Source organism: Cricetulus griseus, assembly GCF_003668045.3.
Source record: "Cricetulus griseus strain 17A/GY chromosome 1 unlocalized genomic scaffold, alternate assembly CriGri-PICRH-1.0 chr1_1, whole genome shotgun sequence".
NCBI classification, from domain to species: domain Eukaryota; kingdom Metazoa; phylum Chordata; class Mammalia; order Rodentia; family Cricetidae; genus Cricetulus; species Cricetulus griseus.
In genome coordinates, this window is record NW_023276807.1 from 117,289,922 (window position 1) to 117,308,292 (window position 18,371).

The following is an 18,371-nucleotide window of genomic DNA, read 5'->3' on the forward strand; positions in this document are numbered from 1 at the left end:
ACAGAGTTATACCTCAAGCCATTGTTTGGTTTTAGACAGGTGTCAGTATGTATGTAATTCAGGCTTGTATGGAACTCACTATGTAGCCAAGGTGGGTGCAGATTTGTAATTCTTTTGCTTCTTCCTACTTACTACAGAGAATATAAACATGTGTCACCACACCTTTGAATTTTGAATAAGGATGTAATGGTAGGTCCCTGTGAGATTATGGCATCAGAGCCAGTAATGGGAGAGGAAACAGGTGAGCTCTCTGATTTTAATAATTATGATAATGAACATCTAGAATGACTATATGAACATATATGCATTTGGAATTTAACCTTGGCATTATAGAACTTCAACCCCTAGGCCACTGACTATGCAGACTATCATGCAGTAATTAATATCTACTATAAAACTTAAACAGACACATCTTAATGATGTAAAAAACACTTCATTTTATGGTTGACAAATTCAGCTCAAAGCTATCTCTATACTGCATCTGAATCTAATGAGAATGGTGACTGGCAAATGACATGACTGTCGTCATATTTCTAGAACGCCAGACTTCAGAGCCTACTAGAAGAACCAGAGAGCTACAATTAACATAAGGATTTTATAGAGATCAGACCATGCTTAAAGTTTTTCTGAGTATAATTGATTCTTTTTGTTTTTAAAGAAAATAGTCCTGACAAAAACAAGCATTTTCATTTCTCTGAGACTTAGTCTTCATATGTGGAATGATTGATTTGATTCAGGTAATTTCGGATTCCTTTCTGTGTGGCCTTGATAAGTCAAAGCTTCAATTATGTAAATTGAGGATACACCTTCCCTTATTTTCCCTTCTTCATAGTTTCAATTGATTATCATAGACATGCTTTCCCAATGAATCTGTATCAAGATGTATGCAAAACTCAACAAATTTAAAATATATAGGAAAATTCTGCACAGAATGATTATATCACATGACATTATTATTTATTTTTGTCCTATCTAAAGTATTTACCCTCTATAGCATAATGAATGCCACTTGGATGAGTGCCACTATTATAACACTGAAACTAATCTAAGGTCTTTGCTATTGCCTTGTGATATTAAGCACGTTTTTTATTCTGCCTAAACCTTCAGCTAACCTTTTACAAAATAGAAATAACTATACCTGAATTCTTGCATATTTGACAGCATGGATTGGTAATGTCATCTGCAGTCTCTTTTAAACCTGCTTACAAGTTTTTTTCTTTTTTATTCATTTTACATACTACAGGTATTTCTCCCTCCATCCCTTTCTCCCTCTCCCCCTGCCTCCTGCTAACCCATCCCCACCCTCTCCTCAGAAAGAGTAAGTCCTCCCATGGAGAGTCAACAAAGACTGGCATAGGTGAGGCAGGACCAAGCCCCTCACCCATGCATTAAGGCTGAGTAAAGCATCTCACCATATGGAACGAGATTCAGAAAACTAGCTCATGCTCCAGGGATACAACCTGGTCCCACTGCCAGAAGTCCCACAAACAAACCATACTATAAAACTGTTACCCACATGCAGAGTGCCTGTTTTGGTTCCTGACTAAACTGGTCTTCCCATGTAATAAGATTGGTGACCCTATAACTGTCATTATAGAACCTTCATCCAGTAACTGATGAAAGGAAGCTCATAACTGAAGTTGGTGTTCATTCCACCCTTTATTCTGTTCCAGGTAGCTAGAATCACCTGTGTTCCTTCTTGTTTTATGTTTGTAAATAAAGGATAGAATAAATAATTTCTGTAAACAGTCCTAACCAAACCCCAAAACTCAAATGAAGCTAAGTTCATCTCCTCATCAGTTTTAGGTGCATTTATTTCAGAATGCTACTACCATATAGATCATCTTTTTATAGATTCCAAGGTTCCAGTCAACCTACTCTATTTGTCTCAAATCCTTTCGTTAAAGCATCTCCACACTGAACGCAAGTATCATCTCCCACTGAATTTCCTATTGTCTCAACAATGACAAGCTACTTATCTCCATCAATCTTCCCACCACTCCCAAACAAAAAGAGAGATTAATCAGTTTTCAACTAACATTTATACTACTTCTGTCTTCACTTTCATCCAATATTTTATTTAGTTGATACGACAGATTTTAGAATCTTCTTTATGGCATGTTTACTCTAGTGCATTGTATTCACCAAATGTTGTTTGTAGAGTCTGGGCCACTATGGATACCTGATCTAACATCTTATCCCTGCGGCAAGATAATATACTACACATCTTGAAATAATGTGTAGTATATTAGAATTAAAAAACAAAATTTGGAATTTGAGGATCTGAGTTTGAATTTCAGCTTTACAAATTATGGGCTCATTTACTCTTAGCTACTAATTTTTCTCATATCTAAGGTGACAACACCTGAGTCATAGTATGAAGAGAAATCAAATATATTACACAATTAATATGCTCATGCTAGAATGTGAAAATGGCACATTGTACTATTATAACAATTTTTTAAACATTTGCCCACATTCCATATAATTCTTAGCCAAACAAGGTATTAAAAATTATTTGCAGTAATTTTAGAGGATATATAAATATACTGTAATATAAGTACTCCAATAAGGAGGTAAGGTAACAGTCTAAACTATCACAATGAATAATAATTGAAGTTGTCACGTAACCCAGACAATTAATTCTATGCCCTCTATGTGTAACCTCTGAGTGCACTATTTGTTTTTGTTGTTGTTGTTGTTTTTGTCTACTACTCCACTTTTATGTATTAATGTTTTAATAATACAGAAAATATTTACTATAAGGCATTACTAAAAATGCTAAATGATGAAAATATCCCTTAATTCCATTACCATATGACATTAAAAGAGTGCATGTTACAGTACTGAAGGACTTTTATTTTCTTAAATGTTATAGCATAGAAATGACTTCTCTCAGACAATACATGAAAACACTTTTGGTTTCTCATAATTTTTGGAAGGAGGATGATAGTATTTTTTTCTTTTTTCTTTTTGAGTTTCAATAACAGTTTCAGTTGGGAATAATATACTCCCACCCCAATCACTCCACTCTATCCATTGGTCAGCAGTCAGCATGGCAGTTATCATGGATAGATAGCAAGGATTTGTAGTTGGCCCAAAACAATGGATCTACCACCACACTTGTCAACGGCATGAAAGAACTAATGACTTAGATTTCAAAAGTCTACCTAAAACTTTGAGGAAGCTTTTAGTCTTGAATTACTCACATCTGCTGAATAAAGCAAGATGAGTAAATACAAAAAAGAAGCTTTATGCGGATTCCAAAGGTAACACAGACCATCAGTTTATCTGTCTTTTTGTAAGAGACAGTTACTATGAGAATACTTTTTAATACATTTAAAAAACCTGGTCCCTATTGTAGGTTGAGTTGAAGATTGTTCTTTCTTCATTCAATAATATTTCATGGTAATTTTGTATGCATTTGTTTGAAACCTAGGTCTTTTCACAGCCTTGTACAGCATATCAAAATTATGAAATAGATTTGCCATTAAAATTTTGATTCAATTTTTCTCTGGAATGTGTTAACAGAAAACTACTTTCATGTTTATGGCTGAAGAAGAGGCAATTTGTGTTGTGAAATTGCAGGGGTATTCCAAAGTCTTATAGCTCTTATAGCTCTAAACTACTCACCCAGTACAAAGAGCACTCAATATAAAAAAAGCAGCCACTGACTTTTTTTAGTATCCTTAAAACTTTGCTCAAGTCAGCACTATTGTTTCATATACACACCAGTTTGATGTTAATGTTACTTTTGTTCTTTTAATTAATTTATTTTATGTATGTGGGTGTTTTGTTTGAATATGTGTCTCTGTGCTCTGTGTGCCTATTATTCAAGGAGGCCAGAAGAGGGTGGCAAATGCCTTGGGACTGGAGTTACAGATGGATGTGAGATACCATGTAGGTACTGGGAATCTAATCCAGGTCCTCTGGAAGATCAGCCAGTACTCTCAACTCCTTAGCTGTCTCTTCAGTTACTCTTATTTTGTGAAAAAGAAATCTGATTGAAGTTTAACTAAATTACAAAAATTAAATATAATATAATATGCATATTTGTTATTAAAACTCTGGGTACATTTTGAGAAACTAAATAATCAGAATGTGTCTGAACTAGTGCCCTGAAATATAAAAATATAGAAATACAGGGACATACATTTCTTTGTTCTCTTTAAATGCAAGAAACACTTCCCTGGGGTATGATAAATTATCCTATCACATAAAAGGAAGATTAGTCTAACTGCTACATTGTTTACCTACTACAAAGTAGGCCACTGATATTCTGTCATGCAAAATGATATATGTTACATAAATTATCAATCTCCAGTTACCTGGTAGACTTATAGAATTTATGAACTACAAAGTTCCGTGGAAATTATCAAGCCCAGCTTTCTCATCTTCAACTGAGAGAGGTAGACTTGACTTATAAGGTAGAAGGTCAAAGAATAACAGAGGAAATATAAGTACCTGTACTTTGACTATTATTTATTTTATCAAATGAATAATTTTCACCTGCCAGATAACCAACCATTTTGTTTGAAAATATGTGATGGGTCTATGTGGAGCATCATGTGTTTAAATGTATCATATATAGACTGAGACAGAAGAATATTGAGTATTCAATGGTACCATCCCAGTTTCCGACAAGAAATGAAAACTAAAAGCACTCAGAAAGAATCAACTACAAATTCTTTGAACTTTTATATTAACAATTTATTCTAAATACATTTATTCAACAGAGATTGAAAACAAGATGTTATGTAAATATTGTATTTTCTCAGCCCTTCACAATACAACCTAATCTATATCATTTGTAACAATAATAATAAATTCAAACTACATTTTGAGAGATGCCTACTCTGCAGAAGAGTTGAAAAGTGAAATGAAAAGTTTTAATCATTTAGGGTAAGCTTTAAAATAATCATCCTTGGTTTTTAACCAAGTTTAATTTTCCCTACTTAGTCTTATGTTGCTTTATAGGACATGTCTACAAATAGAAATAAGAATGACAAAACAAGTCCGTATTTTCCAACTAGGACATGTGCAATGCTGGAAAGTAATTCCTGTGGGGAAAGAGATCTGAATGAAATGAGTGTCATGTTTTCTTGTTTGTATGAAGAAGGTTTCAGGACTTGATATTAAATACTGTTTATTCTCTTCATTACTTAAACTCTGGCTGTAACTTTAGTGTATGTATATAAACTATACAGTGAGCTGTATCATTAACTTAATTATATCATGTCTCCAGGAATTAATTTGTATACTCATTAGAAAGATTTCTGACTTTTAAATTGACATTGAAATAGGTCTGATAAATATTTCAGATATAAAAGACAACCCTTCTTTACACATCCTCTAACTTTACATACTATGTATAATTCCACTTTAGGACAGATGCCAACATTTTACCATGTAAAAGTACTTCTGAACAAACACCAGAAATCAGAGATTTATAGTGAAGTTTAGAGAAAATATAATTCTCTCTGCAGTGTTAATACAATGTCAACAATGATAGTAACAATATAATATAAATTTGAAAGCACAAACTATCCATGCAGATCATTAAGGGTTTGAATACACATAACAAGGGAAAAGAGTACTGAATGCTTTCATAGAGGTTAGCAGCCCTTAGAAGAAAGAACCACAAGTTAATATTTGAGAGTTGGGTATTTCTGCTACCGAGACAAACAAACCTAATGCTAGAGCAGGCATTATCACAATAGCCAGAATGAATTCCCTGGACAGAAAAGTGTAAAGATGACCACACTTCTAGCATAAAATAAGATGTAGGTAGTCCCTCCACAAAGCTGGAGTTCTGATAATGTTCCATGAAGCTTGCAGTCTCAAAGAGAAGAAAAAAAAAAAAACGTAAAATCTACCACATCAAAATGGGATGTCCCAACCCTAACCATCAGGCAAATTACAGTAATGCACACAGAAGTCAAATAAAGTGACTAGTTTCATGAAAATATGAAAAGAGAGCCAATTTTAAAGACATTCATCTTTTCCAAAATTTAGGATTTTTCCTCACTTTGGAACTACTAAATATTTCCTCCAGAAAGAGCCACAATATGCATTCTGCAAAGTTCAATTAAAAGTACTTTAATAAACCTTGCTTTCTACTCCCTCCTCCTCCTTCCAATGAGTTATAAATGTAGGTTTCTGGTAACCTACATCAGAGTGACACACTTACTTTAATTTGATGTTTGCTATTTGTAAAAATGATCATATTTATGTCACATTGTGGCAGCCTTCCTGGGAGGATTGGATTAGTTGAAGATGTAAAGACATTGCTTACATTCTTCATGTTTCCCCAAGTTTAAAACTTCAAGTGAGAATACTACAGCAACACTGTCAAACACCAGCACAAAAAGCTTTTTAAAACTGAACTGCCAACTTTTGAGAAACTATGACTGGCTGAACACAAGCATACTTCAAATAAGTCCTGAGTAGTAAGGAAATAACATCCAAATTTACTCAGTCTCAGAGACACACACAGTCCATGGAATGATACAGGAAGAACACACCTCACTTTTAAAGGGAGAGAAGACTATTAAGAATGAAGGATCAGCCTCTAATGAATGTAAATATTGACACTTCAAAGCCAAAGCTTGTTTAGAAACCTTAGAATCACTCTCAGGAGTTGGAAACTCATTACTCCATTGATTCCCTCTTAGATTGTAAAATAGATAACATCAACACTCCTGCAGACAACCTTATGAGAAAGCTTGTTCCTCAGTTCTTAAGCCATACGAATTTTTAAAGGCATATCCGGTTCTATCTGATGAGTACATTTGCATAAAAGAAACAAGTGCACCCCACAACATACACAAATGAAATTTGCTGTTACAATCAAAAGAGGATTTCCTATACAAAAATCTAACAAAAACAACAGGGACCAAATGCTCTAAGTATGAGCTGACACATTATCAACCCTTTATTTCTCAGTTTTGATTCTACATTCAAAGTGCTTCTTATGGTGTTTTAACATTCTTTTGCTGTGAAAACATCACCACAACTTGCCAAAGTTTATTTTGTTAATCTTCCTCACCCCGAGAAACCTGCTTCCCTGCATGCCCGCCCCAGAACCAAATTGCTCTGTTCTCATTTCAGGTGCCTTTAACATTCTCTTAAAGAAATTTTTTAATTGCAAAACAGGATTTTTATAAGTGACTGAAAAGCACTCCCTTACCTTCTAAACCTGCTTCAATCAGCCCAAACTGTTCCAATAATTTAACAAAAAGGACAATGACGATCAGAACTGCTATCATTTCAAGCCCCTCCAAGTTCATGGTCAGCTAGGTCATGGTCCAGCCACAGCCACTGAGAAGCGCTCCTCACCCTGGCTTTCTTTGTAAAGCCATTAAACTACATTAAGAAGGCTACAGCTGGAGAAGGGAGGAGGAGAGCTGGGAGAGAGGAGGGAGAGAGAGAGAGAGAGAGGGAAAGGAGAGAGAGAGAGAGAGAGAGAGAGAGAGAGAGAGAGAGAGAGAGAGAGAGAGAGAGAGAGAGAGAGAGAGAGAGAAGAGAGAGCAGTCATCCTGTTTGCTGTATCCAAGGCCAGAAGTGGCAGCCAGATAAAGTCGAGCCTGTCAGATCAGAATCATCAGAGTCCTTGTTATCACTCTCCCACAAGGAGACAGCCATGCGTGAAGTAGTAGTGCTCAGATCGCAGAAAACCACCGAGGTCACAGGGAAGGTCCGGAACAAGCCTGGAGGGCAGCAGAAGCAGCGTCCCCCAGGACGCCACACCTCACCCATCAGTGGAATCTCAGGGCTGGTCAGTTGCCTTGGCAACAGTGGAAGCGAAGCTGGACTCCTGCTGCAGACAGGACCTGAACACTTGTCGTGAGAAGCAAGGAAAAAGAAAAGCCTGAAACGCCCATAGGCAGTGACAGCTTGCATTCAGCAGCTTCTGAACAAGCTTTACTCTTCAGGGAAAACAAATGTGTGTATTTTATTCCAAGGAGTACGGAGAGGAGCGCGGCTTCCCGGCGTGGTTCGATATGGGTCTGTTCTTTTCAATGAGTCGTTTTATTGCAATGCTCCAGTGTCTTACTCATTGCGAACTAACATTTTGTTTGAATAGTAACTGGTGTTTCAAAGTGTGATATACTCATGAATATTCTCAATGTTTACTAATATTTTAGAGTTTAGCAGTTACCTCCTTTCACACGAGGCTCACTTTCAACTTAACAATATATGCATTTGGCAGTTATTACCTTGAATGAGTTTTGGAAATGGCTCACACAAATTCGGGGCCATAAAAAGTTTGAAAAGGAAAAAAAATTAAGCAAATAAACATTCTTTGGATTTTCTATGTATTCTACATTTTCCCCCATTCAATACTGTCTAAATAGGTAGATCAGACCCAGAATAAGGAACTGGCTGAAACAAAATAAAACCCATGAAAACAAACAACAACAGAACCCAGTGTAGAAATCATCCCTGAGATCCTAATCAAGCCTCCCACTCCACAGATGTGCAATCTGAGGACCAAAAAGAACAACAGAAGTAGGGGAACAGGAAGTAGAGATTAGAAGCACAAACTCCAGAGCCAACTAACCTGGATTCAGGTTTAAAACCTCCCAGAGCATATGGACTTCACTTCTTGTCATCTTCCCTCAGTATCCACATTTATAAGCAGGGGAAGGATAGCAGTACCAAGTTTATGAGCCTTTGGAGAAAATTAACTAAAAACATCTCCACAGCAAAAGGGTTTGCTCAACAGTAGTAGCTCTTGTCTTGGCATAAATATTTCTGTGCTTTATTCATATTTCTGAGGTTGCTAAAGTAATTCCTCTAATATTCAGTTTTCTTAACTTAAAAACCTCACATGACTTACAGTTGATACACTGAATAAAGCCAAGATTTCTGTGTACAGCCTCCTGGTGGTGTCGGTACACACAGGAATAAGCCTGGACTTTGCCCTTCAGTGTTCCTATTTTCATACAGACTGTCTACTCCTCTATCTCTGGAGCTTTGTTTACAACATTCTGTCTGTTTGTTAGTGAAAGAAAGACATAAAGACAAACAAAAGAAACCACAAAATAAAACCAGACTCTATCATATCTGTGTGTCAAGTTTTCATGAAAATTCTAAAACCAGTATGGGGTGCAATCTTTTCCTTGTGTGTGCCTGTCTGTTGCTACTATTGCTGCTTATGTTAATTACTTGATATTGCCAAGCCTCAGTGTACTGTATTATAACGACTTGATGCATGTTCTTTCCAATAAAAGTTGAACTTCAGGAAGAAATAATTCATGACTTCATTGCCTGTATTAACAACATTCTCCCACCTCTTATAATTCCTCTTATAGGCCTACTTCTCACTCTGTAGATGTTTATTAAATTATTCCAGTCACCATATACTAATTGATTACTGCATACTGGATGCTTTAGATACATTGTTTCCTGCTAACCACACTGAAAGTAAGTATTATTAGAGACCATTTTCACAGGAAACATGATGCCTCAGAGAGCTTAAAAAGCAGCAGGCTTAAGTTCATAACACTGGTAAATGGCAGAACCAAGATTCAAATTCCAACTCATTTAATGCAAACTGTTGTATAGTCCTGTCATTCCACACACCTTTAAATGCATTAAAAATTCAGACATTTGCCAACGTTCTTGTTTGCCTAGTTGAAAGTGATATTCAAACTGACCCTTCCAAAATATCCTAATTAATCTATTAACCCCAGTAAATTTAGAAGTTGAAATGCTACTGAACAAGTAGTTGAATTCATGATTCTTGCTTTTTGGTGAGTCACAGGAATATTATTACATAAACATGCATCCCCTGTGGCTGCTAAAAGGGTTTTTCTGTATCACTACTACAATTAAATGTGTAAAGATCCCTTGATTACCTCATAGACAAATATCACTGACCAGTTCTCATGTTCTCTCCTAAAAAGATGATATCCTGGGTTGAGAAATGGATGGCAGAGAGCTTGTAAAAAGTACCAGAGTAGGGAGCACATCTCTGCATCCAGTGGAGAATAGTGCCTTGCACTGTAGATACTTGGTATTGTAAAATGAGAAGTTTCACTAATACTCTCATCTTTCTTGAGAAGCCATCTGCTCTCTCAGTGATCTGGAGTAATTAGATTCCATATGATGTAGGATGCTGAGGTTGTCTGTGGACCCTGGGAGTCTTCTGAACCTTCTACTAGGATTTCTTACCCCAAGGCATTGAAGGAGCCAGCCACAGCAGGGCAAATTCCCATGACCTTTCTGCAAGTTGGGATATCTTCACTATGTTCGGTCCTGAAGTTTTAATATGAAAATGATTTGTGGTTTTCCAATATGACCAATGAAAGCAATATCAAAAAGGAATATAAGGAAATTTCCATATCCAAAATTCTGAAAATCATTGCTATAGAAGGTGAGAAGTAACTTAGATGAGATCCATTCCTATTGTTTAATTTTCAGGTAGAACACTGAAATGTAAATAGGAACATTGGCTTAGCTATATGTATAACTCCTAGCTTCAAGTTCCACAGCATGTATTCAATTTAGCACATTAATCCGTTATCTCAGATTTTTGAATTCCTTCCTTTATCACCTTTTGTAAAGAAAAACATTAGCATATGCAAGAGACCTCATTCAAGGCAGAGTCAATATTTGTAGTCTCCAGAGGAAGGAATAGAATGACAAGCAGTGATACTATTTGTACATATACTTAATCTGTGTGGGTTCATGATTTGCCCAACCATTGTCTAAGCCCCAGATTTGAACCATTTTGAGAAGAGCAAAACTTCTTTATTGCGATCTTATAAGAAGAGAGAAGAGACTTTGGAAGGGTGAGTGAATTTTTTCAAATCAGAATCCAGTGAAGTTGATGGCTAAGTATGTATTGTCATGACATGTCCCCTTAACTCCTAAAAAACATCTAGCAATACATGAAGCATGCAATAAAACAAACACCACCAGAGTTAAGGAGCCAATACTTTAATGTGGCCTTTTAAAAGATCCCTTGCAATTTCTGAACTAATAAGATTTCAGACTTGAGAAAGTTCTATGCACCTGCATTGTAGGTGCTTGGATGGGGTAAAGAATGGGTATGCTATGGTATAAGAGAAAAGGGATGATATTGGTATTGTTTTTTAAACCTACATTTGTTCCTAGGAAGATAGCTTGGACATTAAATCTGAGTTTGATGCCCAGAATTCATGTTATAGAAGAGTGGCCTGTATTTACAATCCCAGTGCTAACAAGGTAGAGCCTGGAAGCTCCCTGGAAATTGTTTTCCTGTCAGTTTATGCAAATTGACAAGCTGTGGTTTCAATGAGAAACATTTTTTGAAAACATAAGGTGGACTCTGATTGAGAAAGACATTGATGGCTACCTCTGTCTTCCACACATGTACATACATGTGCATATACAGCTGTTCACTTGTGCAAACACATGTAAGCATTTATACACATGGCCATGCACATATGCAGTCAACATGCAGTTTATGAGATTCAAGAGGAAGTAGCCCCTAAGTGCAAAGGTTTGAGCAAATCCCAGCTCCAATAGAAGACTTTATACATGGTCTAGGCTTAAGAAACTAACAAGGTGGACAAGAGGCTAATTATGTGAGTCTTCTGGTTAAAAAAGTTTCACAATGCAACTTTCAGGATACTAGCTCAGAGCTCATGGAAACTATGACATTATCCATTGCCTTTTCCCAGTAAAAGGAGCACATTTAATTAGAGATACTCTTACTATTGTAATTCTATTCCTATATATCTCTGTAGTGCAGTTTATTCAAAATCACTAGTTACTGACAATAATCATGCCATTTCTGCTTCATTTTCATCTATATGACTTTTGAAAGAAAAAAACCACAAAAAGCAAAAATATTTCCTTACAAAATGAGAGGAAGCTGTCCTTTGATGAACTGATATAGAAAAACAGGGATTCTGGTTGCTGTTCTCTTCCTTCCTTCCTTCCTTCCTTCCTTCCTCCCTCCCTCCCTCCCTCCCTCCCTCCCTCTTTCCTTCCTTCCTTCCTTCCTTCCTTCTTTCCTTCCTTCTTTCTTTTACATTTTCTCATTAAATAGGGTATGGCACTAACTCAGAGACAAGACAAGCAGTAAGCTTTGTCTCTATTCTTTTATCAGATTCCCAATTACTTGGACTGAGCAAAATCTAAGCTTCTCTCAATATGTTCATGATTATACCTGTTCATTCATTTGTTAAATTTGTGGTCTGGGTACTATACATTATGATATGGGTATTAAAATTTCTATCCTGGTACTTTCATAGCTTGGAATCTATTAAAGTGAAATTGAGAAACTAAATTACAGGTAGAGTAAGCACTATCCAACAGGCTAGTTGGCTAAGCAATTTATATAGATCATCTCACTCAAGTCTCACATAAGCCTAAGAGTATCAGTCTTCCTGCTTACAAGGTAAAGTGAATAACAAATACCTTGGTGGGTTAGAGTAGGGACACCCACCTGAAAATTTACCCAAATCTGCCTCCAGAGATCATAAGTTGATGTTGTGTTAGATGCAATTAGTAACAACTGCAGTCCATACCAGCAAGGGGTAAAAGCCCACATAGGAGATAATATCAGTGAAGAGAGAAGACTAGACACAATGCCAGATGTACAGGAATGGCTCAGAGTTTTCTAGTTGGTTGGTTGTTTGGTTGGTTGCTTGGTCACTTGGTTGGGTACGTGGGAAGGGTACTTTATATTTCATGAGCAGTGGAAAAGAAATTTGGTTATGTTAGAGAATTTTGTCAGAGCCTAAAATATTAATGGCACCCAAACTCCTTTCCTAGGTGCTCTCAGGGAGCTTTTTCCTCTCACTTAATAGACAATGCCCCACTACAAAACAGACTGAGCATCAGTGGGTACTTTCTTGATCTAACAGAAGCAGGGCTAAGGGTTTTTACTGAGCAAAGAAGAAATTTATTTGATCCTACAAAATAAACTTAATAAAACAACAAAACAGATGAGACATTTCTTATTTCAATATTAGGAAGAGATGATGGTCAGGGTTAATGTAATAGGTAAGAGAATGAGGAGGATGCTGATCTTCCAAAGGTCTCACTGCTACCAAAGCGATGAGATTGTGCAGTGAATTATATGAAATACTCAAAACAGAGATTGCCACACTACAAATGCTCAATGAACAGTAGCTAGATTTGTTGCTATTTGTTGAACCCTTTTATACCTTGATTGGTATTCTAATTGCTTTGTATGATTTACCCATATATAATTAATCCATATGTGGATTAATGCAATCTCAATGAGCTAAGCGCTAGTACTATTCTCAACTGCTATGTAGATAAGAAAGAATAAGATATATCAGTGGAGCTGGGACTCTGTAGAAAATATTTTGCTTATGCCAGCTCATAGGATTTACCATCATTTCCCACAAAGTCATGTACAAATTTCTCTATGTCACATAAAAAGAAACATTAGATGCGGATAGCAAGATTGTTTAATAGATAAAGTGATTGAAGAACAGATGCGGGAGGTTCTTCTGTGTATATGTTTATCTTATTGGTTGTTGAATAAAGCACTGTTGCCCAATAGAGGAGCAAGATAGGTGGGACTAGGAGTTGAGGAGGATTCTGGGAAATGTAGTAAAGAGTAGTCTTGTGATCCAGGCAGGAAGTGACACAGCAGGCAGACTCAGAATATAAGCTGGGACAAGCAGGAAGTCTTTTTCTTCCTCTTCCTCCCCTCTTCTCCATGGAACCACCATGTGATCTGCCAGCAAGAGGGTATGTATACGGTCCACGTCCTCAATAAGTCTTATAAAATATATAGATTGATGATTATGGTTGATAATTAAGACTGAGCTAGCAGATAAATCATAGTCATTGGCCAGCAACGTTATACCTAATATTAATCTCTGTGTGCTATTTGGGGCACTAATGCAGCAGGCAGAACTTGGGTAGCTGGTAGAAAGATTTATGTTTACAAAATGGTGGCAGCAGTGGGATTATGAACTTCCACATAAAAACTTCACAAAAGCTTAGAAAGGGATTTTAGAAGAAAGAGAACAGAGACAAGCAGGACTCCTTGGTAGCAGCATTTTCTCAGGTGGTCTCTCTTTGCCATAGACAAGAGGAGGCTCTCAGCTCCTTTAAGAGAGGCTTCCTCACTCAGCATAAGAGGCAAAAACCACAAGGCTAAAGATAGAGGGTTGCCAACTATTCAGTGGTGTATATGAGCAGCTGGCAGTGGCAGAAAACACATCTCCAAGCTGGCAGCATGCTGCTTGATTGCAGCATAGACCAAGGCAGTGAGCACAGCTCTCACTGCTGGCAGTAAACATATGCCCGCCATCTTGGACATACGTGGCTAAAAAAAGCAGTTGTTTTAATTTTAGCAGTGTTGTTTAGCAGATAAAAGACTGCTTGGCCAGAAAAAGGTAAAGATTTACAGTAAAGACAGATTCAGATGAAGAAAACCTCTAAAGGTTTACAGTGTGTTTTAAAATATATGTAGGTTTGTGAAAGAAAAAAAAAACAGGATAAAGTAATTAAAAGAGAGAAAGAAAAAAATGAAGAGAGAGAGAGAGAGAGAGAGAGAGAGAGAGAGAGAGAGAGAGAGAGTGAGAGAAGAGAAGCAGGTGGTGGTGGTGCAAGCTGGTAGGAAGCAGAGGCAGGCAAATTTCAACAGAGAAACCCTGTCTCAGAAAAAAAAAGGATGTAAAACAATAGAATAATAAATAGTCGTGTAAAGATGAATATATACAGAGAGTCTGGATTCTATATGCTATATTGTTGTCTTTAAATTGGTTGCCAAGGAAAGAGCTACAGCTCCTAATTTGATTATAAGTGCTGCTGAATTAGTCCAACTTAGATATTTTAAAAATGCTTTGACTTTAGAATTTAAGTCTAAGGACAGGCTACTTGTAAAAAGAATATCTGCTTTTGTTTTGTTTAGAAAATGACAAGCTCTAGATTTCTTCCAGACTAATATCGTTAGATCAATCAAGAACCCCTGAAGCAGTGGCCCAACTGATCCTACATCAAAAACAGCTGAGATGATGTAGTCATAGATGACTACAGCCAGGATTTCTGTGTTGTATCATGATCCCCATAGTATGGACATCACCCCCAACCAGCAGGAATGAACGATGCCCAAATTCCCAAATATCATTTACAAATGCTTGTTTTCATTTAATTGGGGTTGTTTATAAATGGTAATGATCACAGTCAATCTCTTTTTAAAGGTAAAAAGGGGAATAGGATATAGGAACGAATACTTTACATTGGTATGGATTTTCATTTATTGATACAAATTTAAAGTTAATTTTGTTATAGGTAAATTTCTCCTCTTATTTGGTATTGTGTTTATACATATCTCTTAAAATATAATACATAATTATAAACAGATTATATAGTCAGCTATAGTAATCAAAACTTATAATTAGGTTAGTTAGGTTTTCTAGATATACAGAGATACATTTGAGATGGAGACATATTCTTCAAATCTTTCAAAGACCTACAGAATCAATAGCATTTAAATGGTTTAGGGTTTCTCATGGCAGTGAGACACAATTGGTCTTGCCACACCAATTATGTCAGAAAAGAGGTTGCACATCGAAGAAACTCGTTATGGAGTTTGCTTTCAATATGGCAAGATGAGCCATTTGGGCAAGAAACTGCTCTTGCCTGGACTGTTTGATAAACTAGAAATGTATGACCCACAGGAAATGACTGCTGAAATTGCAAAACAAAGCAGTCCTTAAGAGTTTCTGCTTCATAGAAAAGTCTGACAGACTCACTGTGGCCTATAGGCTGAAGATGGATGCCCCAATGTTACAGAGGAAATTTGTGTGACTGTCCAGGTAGTGAGATGTCTCTGTCAGATCTAGAGTTTATATATTGTCCTTGTGTGGTATTGGATGGAGTGGAAGACAGATAATTATGGTTATAGCTTTCTTTAGTTATTATAAATGATAAGCTACATATAAGACCTTAGACTCACAAAGGTAGGATAGATGACAGAATATTTTCTTTAAATGTTGCTGAATGTTAATGAACTAAATATTGTAACTATAGTTCTTACTTGATAACTGTTTTGTTATATATTTTACTATGTTATGGTTAAACCCTTCTTTTTATTTAGACTGAACAGAGGAGATGGTGGGGGGGTCCTTCTATATATATGTTTATCTTATTGGTTGTTGAATAAAGCACTGTTGGCCAATAGAGGAGCTAGATAGGTAGGACAAGGAGTGGAAGAGGATTTTGGGAAATATAGTAAAGAGTAGTCTTGTGATCCAGGCAGGAAGTGACATAGCAGGGACAAGCAGGAAGTCTTTCTCTTCCTCTTCCTCCTCTCTTCTCCATGGAACTGCCATGTGATCCACCAGTTAGAGGGGATGCATATGGCCAGCATGCTCAATAACATAAGTTTTATAAAATATATAGATTGATGATTATGGTTGATAATTAAGACTAAGCTAGCAGATAAGATATCCTAGTCATTGGCCAGCAGTATTGTAGCCAATATAAGCCTCTGTGTGTTATTTTGACCGCCCACATGGTGGCAGGGCTTGGGCAGCTTGGTAGACTTATGATCACAAAGAACCAATATAAAACTGGATGTGATAGCACATGCTTGCAAATCCAGAACTCCTACAGAGAGATGGAAACAGAGACAAGAGCATCCCTAGAAGACAAATCAGCTATCCTGGCTCATGCATCAGCAAACAGAGACCCTATCTCAAAGGGAAAGACAAAGACTGAGGCTATTTTCTGATCTCCATACAAGTGACATAGTACTGTGTCTACACTCAAACATACACAAGCATGTAACACATCACACAACACAGAAATTAATTCCCCTTATTTGACATGCTTCACCCTCCACTTTGCATGATTAGCTCACATCCTCAATGGGGAGAAAGCAGTTGTACTATGCCCAGGTTTTAACAGGTTGCTTTGTCCTGAAGAAAAGGCTTTGTGACAGAGACACATAGGGGATGTCTCTTAGTGCATCCTTGTGGCACGGAGGGTGGATGGGAGCAATGAAAACCAGAGCAAGGCTAATGCATTGACAAGAGACAAGTAACTTGATTTAACATAGGAGTGCACAGGTGTTAGTGTGGGTCAGAATTAGATAGGGATCTTTCTAAACATGAATCTCCAGATTGTGTTCTTGGAGATTCTGAGTTAGTAGGTCCATGGAGGTAGAGTCTGCAAATCTCCATCTTTATTACTCTTTAACACAGGACCTATATAGACCACACCATGAAAACCACTGCATTAATCTCTCCAAACATCCTCAACAGTGTAAACATCAAGGCTTCCAGCATGATATTCCCCCCAGATCTATCAAAACTTAGCAGAGTAAAATATTTTGCTAACTCAATATAGTTAAGAATAGGTGGGGATGGGGCCTTCTATTAGTTGTCTAAACTTTTCCTGAACATTTGTTCATTTTTTGTCAGAGAGGAAAAGATTTTTAAGGCTCATTTATAAACTAATGCAAGTTTATTTTTCAAATTTAAAGTCATTTTTGATGATTTGGTCCCTGGATTCATGACAGATTTATGTCACTAATGAGATTCTGATGTAAACTTTAATGGGAGCAGAGCCTGTAGAATGTCTCATGGGTTTCTTCCTTGCTCCATATCATGTCTTCATTGTGGGTCTTTTTCTGGAACATTCGTGCTTTCTCTTAGACTATAATTAGTTAGTCGAGGGAACAGTGTGCAGTACTAGTATAAGACACCTTGATATTAATTTATTCACCATGCAGAGTAAATAAATGCCACCTGATTAATGCAAATATTTAAGTCTGTTGCTAATGTAGACATCTCTCCTTCTGATCTAATGAAAAACAAACCAGAAGCCAAAGTGACCCCTTCCCCATTATCTCATAAAAGCTAATTTTTATCTATATCAATACAATTAAAATAACAAAAATGGTCTGATCTACAACCCATTTATTATAAACTCATGTCAGACTTAAATCATTGAAACAAGGTTATTTATGGGATTGTTATACAAACAATTTCTACAGTTTATCTCTACATAATGGCAATGTGAGTTGCAGATATATATTTTCTCAGATTTAATTCCAAATATTGTACCATCAAACCACTTATACCACATTACAGATGACAAGGTATACTTCCTCCTAGTAATATGGTATGAGATTGATTATTCTTTTATGGTAGCCAAGAAATAAATGAGAAGTAATATATAACAATCCTCTTGAAAATTACCCTTGCTGCTTATATCTAGGAGTTTAATTACTAAAAACTCTAACTTAATCAGTTGGTAATAACTTCAATTTTCAACAGGATTATTTTAAATGTGATAGCCATGAAAATCATATCAAGCCTAAATTAAATTTGAATAATAATCAAGTATCTATTTTATTTGAGAATCATATACAAAATATGACA

At 36.5% G+C, this 18,371-nt stretch overlaps 1 protein-coding gene across 1 annotated transcript in view; it reads right to left on the reverse strand.

Annotated features, from left to right (window-relative positions):
- The window catches only part of LOC100755926 (Kv channel-interacting protein 4), a 496,502-nt gene extending 489,213 nt beyond the window's left edge, over positions 1–7,289 (reverse strand). Inside the window, exon 1 of the mRNA XM_035452865.1 lies at positions 7,190–7,289. Within this exon, the coding sequence (XP_035308756.1) occupies positions 7,190–7,289 (100 nt within the window). The remainder of the gene's footprint in view (positions 1–7,189) is intronic.
- Positions 7,290–18,371: the final 11,082 nt, after the last annotated feature.